We start from the raw sequence: 8248 nt of genomic DNA on the forward strand, positions 1-8248 counted from the left end.
AAAAAAAAAAAAAGAAAATTATCAGAGTTGTAGAATACATTAATAAGCTATTAGAGTAGCTAAAACTGAGTCAGTGAATAAAATTACTTGTCCAGGAATATATAAAAGCCATGTTTAATAGAGAAAAGGTCCATTTATACTACTTAACTGACAGAAACATACTTTAGCTCTTTATTTCTACTTATAGCACATTCTCACTTTGACATAATTTATTCTTTTCACCCAATTACTACTATGCCAACAAAATGTTTTCCAAATTTATGTCCTTTAACACTCACAAAGTATAACTTAACTGTTAAGAATTTTTAAAAAAGAAATGTGAAATTTTAGTTTTTGCTTTAAACCTGTTTAACCAAAAAGTACTGGATACCAGTACTATATAGATCAAAATAAAGAATGGAATGAAAAACAAATGTGGTGTCTATATTCCAAGACACTTTGTTCCTTTTTTTTTTTTTGGAGACAGAGCCTCAAGTTGTCACCCTGTCACAGCAACCTCCAACTCCTGGGCACAAGCAAGTCTGCCTCTGCCTCCCAAGTAGCTGGGACTACAGGCGCCTGCCACAATGCCTGGCTATTTTTTGGTTGCAGCCATCATTATTGTTTGGTGGGCCCAGGTTGTATTCAAACACGCCAGCTCAGGTGTATGTGGCTGGCGCCTTAGGGGCATGAGCCACAGGCGCCGAGCCAACACTTTGTTATCTTTTAAAGAAAGGGATGAAGAAAAGGTTTGTAGGTCACAGAAAAGGAAATCACTAGTAAGTTAGTAATGTAATGTCATCATTAACTCACTGAATGATACTAGCCATAAATTGAAGCTTTTATTACTGAACTAAGCTTCTCTAACCCAGTATGTGAAGAACTAGGATTTTGGAAGATGTTCCATTTCTTTGAAAAAGTGAATTAGAGTGTGGATTTTTGTTTCTAAGAGAATACAGTAGATGCTACTAAAGTACATTAGAAAACTAGTGCCATGTAACGCTTTTTTCACCTCCAAAGTTGATTTTCACCTCTAAGAATTGTGTTTTGTTAATTGTCCCCAACTTTTGATGGGCTCTTATGAGTTCAGTTTCTAAATTCATACTTTTTTATATACCAGGGACTGTTACTGTGCCACTTGTATTGACATGAACTGCCAAGTAATCATAATAAAAAATTAATTAAGCATTTAGCATGTGTTAGGTACTGTTGTAAGTTAATTATACAAGAATTAGGTCATGTCTTTATCCTTATTTTTACATGAATAAACTGAGGCAGAGACATATGAAGAAATTTGCCCAAGGTTACATAGTCAATAAACAGCTAAGTGCTTTCAAGTATATTTGTTTAGACTTCACATATATTTTGCTGAATTCTCAGCACTTACCCATAGAAAAATACATATAAATGTTTTAAGGGGTAGGGAAATGGGAAGAAAACCTTAAGTTCCCAGCTAAGGATTGGGGTTCTAAATAAGACCACAAGCTCCAGTGGCGCGCCAGCCACATACACCAAGGCTGGCAGGTTCGAACCTAGCCCAGGCCACCTAAACAAGGACAACTGCAACCAAGAAATAGCCGGGCATTGTGGTGGGCGCCTGTAGTCCCAGCTACTTGGGAGGCTGAGACAAGAGAATTGCTTAAGCCTGAGTTTGAGGTTGCTGTGAGCTGTGACACCACAGCATTCTACTGAGGGCATCAAAGTGAGACTGCGTCTCAAAAAAAAAAAAAAACATAAGCTCTGTTCATTTCTTTACATCATTTGAGTAACTTTCATTACTGGAAGAATTAAGGAATTTGTTTATGTTAATCATAGCTGAGGCTGTAATACATCACTGCTGGCTTGATTCTTTTTCTTTTTCTTTTTTTTTGAGACAGAGTCTTACTTAGTTGCCCTGGGATTGAGTGCTATGGCATCATAGCTCACAGCAACCTCAAACTCTTGGGCTCAAGAGATCCTCTTGCCTAGCCTCCCAAATAATTGGACTACAGGCTCCCACCACAATGCCCAGATATTTATAGAGACAGGTCTTGCACTTGTTCAGGCTGGTCTTGAACTCCAGAGCTCAAGCATTCCGCCTTGTCCTCCCAGAGTGCTGGAATTATAGGGATGAGCCACCGCACTGGGCCTCAAACCTGTAGCACCTATAGGTATTCCCAGGCGGTCTCCCATCCAAGTACTAAGGAGGCCCAACCCTGCTTAGCTTTGGAGGTCAAACGTGTTTCTTTATTGAGACAAGGTCTCACTGTATCATCCAGGCTGATCTCAAACTCCTAGGCTAATACTCCTGTCTCAGCCACCTGAGTACCTAGCACTACAGGCATGTGCCACTGTGCCAGGCTTTGGTTCTTTAGTTCTTTTCCACCCTGTCTTCTCATATGTCCCCATGGCAAAAAAGACTCATGACAAAGTTTGTTAGTGAAAAGTAATATTTTTGAGGCTAGGCATGGTGGCTCATGCCTGTAATCCCAGCAATCTGGGAGGCAGAGGCTGGTAGATCCCTTGAGCTCATAAGTTTGAGACCAGCCTGAGCAAGAGAAAGACTCCATCCCTTAAAAAAACAAAAAAAAGGCCAGTCATGGTGTTGGGCACCTGCAATCCCAGCTAATCAGGAGGCTGAGGCAAGCAGATCGTTTGAGCCCAAGAATTTGAGGCTGCTGTGAGGTGTGATGCCACAGCACTCTACCCAGGACAACAAAGTGAGACTCTGACTCAAAAAAAAACAAAGAAAAGTAATATTTTTGTGTCTTGTAATAATTGGAGGGTTTTTAGGGTTTTAGGGAATTTGTGTTGAGAATCTGTTTGGTTCTAGGTTTTCTCTGGTTGGTTTAGAGAAAGAAGTAGGATGAAGAACTGCTGGGTGTTGCTTTGCCTTTTAAAATATCCTTATAAATGTCTTGGCACCTGTGGCTAAAGTGGCTAAGGCGCCAGCCACATACACCTGAGCTGGCGAGTTCGAATCCAGCCCAGGCCCGCCAAACAGCAGTGACAGCTGCAACCAAAAAATAGCCAGGCATTGTGGCGTGCGCCTATAATCTCAGCTACTTGGGAGGCAGAGGCAGGAGAATCGCTTGAGCCCAGGAGTTGGAGGTTGCTGGGAGCTGTGATGCTATAGCCCTCTACCCAGGGTGACAGCTTGAGGCTCTGCCTCAAAAAAACAAAAAAACATATATATATATATGTCCTTGTAAGTAAAACATGTGGAATACTTGAATTGACAGTTTCAGTTGAATGGGAACTAAGTTACAGGGAATTAAAGGTAAACTGAAGAAATCTAACTGATTATTCCTTCATTTTTTAAAATGTGGATTATCAGTGTATATGGTTATTTCTTAATCCTACAGTTGGCTCAGATAACTGTGATGGCCATGCAGGAGAAATACCCATCTGAGAGGATTTCTCATGCCACTTCACCAGGTGAGTAATCAAAGTTTTCTGGGTTAAATTCTGATCTTTGGGCCTGCCTTTTTGGCTCACACCTGTAATCCTAACATTGTGGGAGGTAGAGGCAGGAGGATGTCTTGAGATTAAGACTTAGGGAGTAGCCTGAACAAAAGCAAGACCTCATCTCTACTAAAAATAGAAAAATTATGCTCAGCGCCTGTGGCTCAAGCAGCTAAGGCTCCAGCCACATACACCTGAGGTGGTGGGTTTGAAACAACAATGATGGCTGCAACTAAAAATTAGCTGGGCGTTGTGGTAGGCACCTGTAATCTCAGCTACTTGGGTGGCAAAAACAGGAGAATTGCTTGAGCCTAGGAGTTGGAGGTTGTTGTGAGCTGTGATACCATGGCATTCTACCCAGGGTGACAGCTTGAAGCTCTGTCTCAAAAAAAAACAAAAAGATAAAGAAAAATTAGCTGGTGTGGTGGTGGACATCTGTAGTCCCAACTACTCAGGAGGCTGAGATAGGAGGATTGCTTGAGCCCAGGAGTTTGAGGTTTCTATGAGCTAGGCTGAGGGCATAGCACTCTAGCCTGGGTGACAGAGCATGATTCTATTTCAAATACAAACAAATAAAAATAATTCTGGGTGGCGCCTGTGGCTCAATAGGTAGGGTGCTGGCCCCATATACCGAGGGTGGCAGGTTTGAACCTGGCCCTGGCCAAACTACAACAAAAAATAGTCGGGTGTTGTGGCAGGTGCCTGTAGTCCCAGCTACTCGGGAGGCTGAGGCAAGAGAATCGCCTAAGCCAGGGAGTTTGAGGTTGCTGTGAGCTGTGGCGCTATGGCATTCTACCGAGGGTGATAAAGTGAGACTCTGTCTCTAAAAAAAAGAAAAATTCTTCTGGAAAAGCAGGTTAAAAAAAAAAATTCTGATCTTTGTTTGGTTATTTCATATTCTTTAAGGGAAATACTGAGCAAATAAGCATTCACTGAAATGCTCGTATTAAAAGAACAAAAATAACATGGGACTACATTAAATATAAAAACAGATCTCTCTGAAGGAACAGTTATTTCTCTCAGGTCCTACATAGCTTTCCACAAGACCATGTGATTGAGAGGGGACAACACATAAAGGATTGTAACAGAATGACTTTGGAACATAGTTCCATTTGAAATTAGAAAAACACAGCATAAATTACTGTGTCTGTGTTGTCTTTGTCCTCTGGATAGTTCAGTCATCTGCTAGCCCAGAACGGAATTCTTTTGAGATGTCAGCAGTCTTGATTGGGTTGTCACTGGACACTTGGGAATTTATCTCTAGAATAGATTAATAGTTTTCAAAGCTCAGTAGGTATGCCAAGTATATATATAAAGTATATATAATTGTCCTTCAGTATTCATGAGGGATTGGTTCCAAGACCTGCAGAAACCAGAATCTGAGGATGCTCAAGTCCCTGATTTAAAATGGGGCAGTATTTGGTATAACCTATGAACATCCTCTCATATACTTTAAACAATCTCTAGGTTATTTATAATACCTAATGCAATCTAAATATAATGTAAATAGTTGCCATACTATGTTGTTTAGAGAATAATGACAAAAAAAACAAGTCTGTCCATATTCAGTATAGATGCAGTTTTTTTCCTGAATTTTTATTTTTATTTATTTTTGTTGTTGTTGCAGTTTGGCCGGGGCCAGGTTCAAACCCACCACCCTCAGTATACAGGGCTGGCGCCCCCCCTACTCACTGAGCCATAGGCGCCGCCCTTCCTGAATTTTTTTTTTTTTTTTTTGAGACAGAGCCTCAAGCTGTCCCCCTGGGTGGAGTGCCGTGGCATTACAGCTCACAGCAACCTCCAACTCCTGGGCTCAAGCGAGTCTCCTGCCTCAGCCTCCCAAGTAGCTGGGACCACAGGCGCCCGCCACAACGCCCAGCTATTTTTTGGTTGCAGCCGTCATTGTTGTTTGGCAGGTCCTGGCTGGATTCGAACCCGCCACCTTAGGTGTACGTGGCTGGTGCCTTAGCTGGTTGAGCTACAGGCGCCAAGCCTTCCTGAATATTTTTGATTGGTTGAATTCATATTTGTTGAACCCATGTATATGGAGGGCCAGTTGTATATTAAACATAAGTATATATATGTACTACCTAGGCATATTAAGTAGATGTATTTCAAATAGGTAGGAAGTAGTATTTTAGGAACATTGAATTTTTGAATTCTGGAGGATTTATAAAGCAGAGGCCATATTTTATACAACTGAGAGTGTTTTATCTAACTGAAAAATCTGCATTCCCTTGCTCATGATGGACATTTGGTGTGTCCTCCTAGGCATGCTGCCTTGTATAGAGTAGGCACTATTATAAGTATTGATTAAATTAGTTCAAGATTCATTCAGCAAATATTTATTGAATAGGCTTGGTGCCTATAGCTCAGCGGCTAAGGCGCCAGCCTCATACACCAGAGCTGGCAGGTTCGAACCCAGCCTGGGCCTGCCAAACAATGACAACTACAACCAAAAAATTGCTGGACATTGTGGTAGGTGCCTGTAGTCCCAGCTACTTGAGAGGCTGAGGCAAGAGAATTGCTTAAGCCCAAGAGTTTGAGTTGCTGTGAGCTGTGACGCCACGGCACCACTGAGAGCAACATAGTGAGACTCTCTCTCAAAAAAATATGTTTGTTAAATAACAACTATGGACCACATACTGTTTTAGGATTGTAGAATTTCTTCTTCTTTTTTTTTTTGAGATAGTCTTACCGTTCCTTAGTCTAGAGTGTGGAGCCCCGTAGCTCACAGCAAATTCAAACTCCTAGGTTTAAGTGATCCTTTTGCCTCAGCCTCCTCAGTAGTTGGGACTACAGGCACTTGCCACAACACTGGAGAAAAATAATTTTTTCTATTTTCAGTAGACCTGGAATATTGCTCTTGCCTAGGCTGGTCTTGAACTTCTAAGCTCAAGGAATCCTCCCACCTGAGCCTCCCAGGGTGTTAGGATTACAGGCATAAGCCACTACTTCCAGCCAGATTGTACAGTTTCTATGATGATTATTATACATTGGATTGTAGCCATTCCTAACAAAGCTCACTTGCTTTCTGATAGCTTTTTCTCTTTTCATTATTATCTCATGCAGGTGGCTAATGGTCTTAATGTTCGTTAAGGATAGTACTAATTGGATATATAAAATAGCAAAAGTTTAGCTTTCAAACTTGAATTTTGAAATAAACATAACATTTTTTTTTTTTTTTGAGACAGAGCCTCAAGCTATTGCCCTGGGTAGAGTGCCATGGCATCACAGCTCACAGCAACCTCCAACTCCTGGGCTTAAGCAATTCTCTTGCCTCAGCCTCCCAAGTAGCTGGGATTAACAGGTGCCTGCCACAACGCCTGGCCATTTTTTGGTTGCTGTTGGCAGACCTGGCTGGATTCGATCCTGTCAGCTCTGATGTATGTGGCTGGCGCCTTAGCCGCTTGAGCCACAGGCACTGAGGCAACATAACATATTTTTATTTTAACAAGTATTTAAAATTTATTTGTTTTATGGAGTAGGTGGGTTGAAAAGTGGTAGTGATGAAGAATGAGGGATTAGGCCAGGTGAGGTGGCTCATGCCTGTTATCATAGTGCTCTGGGAGACCAAGGTGGGAGGATTCTTTGAGCTCAGAAGTTCAAGACCAGCCTAAGCAAAAACAAGAGTCCAGCTGTACTGAAAATAGAAAAAAATTAGCCAGTGTTGTGGCCAGCGCCTATAGACCCAGCTACTAGGGAGACTGAGGCAGGAGGATTGCTTGAGCACAGGAGTTTGAGGTTTCTGCAAGCTAGGCTGAGGCAACAGTGGAGTTTCTGTCTCCCCCACCCCACACAATTAAGAATGGAAGATTCATAGCAATTAACAGGGAATAGTTCCAGGTTGCCAGGAATATGGTAAAAGAGGACTCAATCTTTTTTTTTTTTTTGAGACAGCGTCTTACTATGTTACCCTCAGTAGAGTGCCGTAATATCACAGCTTACAGCAACCTCAAACTCTTGGGCTTAAGCAATTCTCTTGCCTCAGCCTCCCAAGTAGCTGGGACTACAGGTGCCTGCCACAATGCTCAGCTTTTTTGTTGTTGTTGCAGTTGTTTAGCTGGCCCAGCCGGGTTTGAACCCACCACCTTTGGTCTAAGTGGCTGGTGCTGTAACCACTGTGATATGGGCGCCAAGCTGAGGATATCAATCTTAACTATTTACAAAGACCTGGCAAATTATATACTGACTAGAGAGATGAAACTGTACAGACTCATCAAGAGGTCAAATTTCCTTTCTTTTTAGCTAGAATGACACCAACTTGGTATAGCAGCATTGGCTAATCTCATGTGCTTAGATTTATAGGCGTCCTCAAACTATGGCCTGTGGGCCACATGCAGCCTGCCTAGGACATTTATCCGGCCCGCTGGGTGTTTTTGCTGCCGCTGCCTGTCTTGCTTAGCAGCCGACTAGCCTTGAGGCCCGCAGTCTGGCCCTCCAACGGTCTGAGGGACAGTGAACTGGCCCCCTGTTTAAAAAGTGTGAGGACCCCTGGCTTAGAAGCTCTGATTGTTGCCTATGTCTTTTGTTAACAGTTATTGCCAATTACTGAGTGTATAAAGATTGCACAAATTCTTTCAAATTAAGCAGTCCATTATGACCTCAGTGGGTAGGGTGCTGGCCCCATATACCCAGGGTGGCAGGTTCAAACCCGGCCCCAGCCAAACTGCAACAAAAAGTAGCTGGGTGTTATGGTAGGTGCCTGTAGTCCCAGCTACTCAGGAGGCTGAGGCAAGAGAATCACCTAAGCCCAGGAGTGGGAGGTTGCTGTGATGCCATGGCACTCTGTCATGCCAAGGGTGACAAAGTGAAACTTTTGTCT

General features: G+C 42.5%; 1 protein-coding gene across 1 annotated transcript in view; it reads left to right on the top strand.

Annotated features, from left to right (window-relative positions):
- The window catches only part of CEP85 (centrosomal protein 85), a 46851-nt gene that overhangs the window by 3879 nt on the left and 34724 nt on the right, over positions 1–8248 (top strand). Inside the window, exon 3 of the mRNA XM_023519110.1 lies at positions 3324–3396. Coding sequence (XP_023374878.1) covers positions 3342–3396 — 55 coding nt within the window. The 5' untranslated portion in view covers positions 3324–3341. The remainder of the gene's footprint in view (positions 1–3323; positions 3397–8248) is intronic.

This window comes from Otolemur garnettii, unplaced genomic scaffold (genome assembly GCF_000181295.1).
Source record: "Otolemur garnettii isolate 467f Iridium unplaced genomic scaffold, OtoGar3 scaffold00156, whole genome shotgun sequence".
NCBI lineage: Eukaryota > Metazoa > Chordata > Mammalia > Primates > Galagidae > Otolemur > Otolemur garnettii.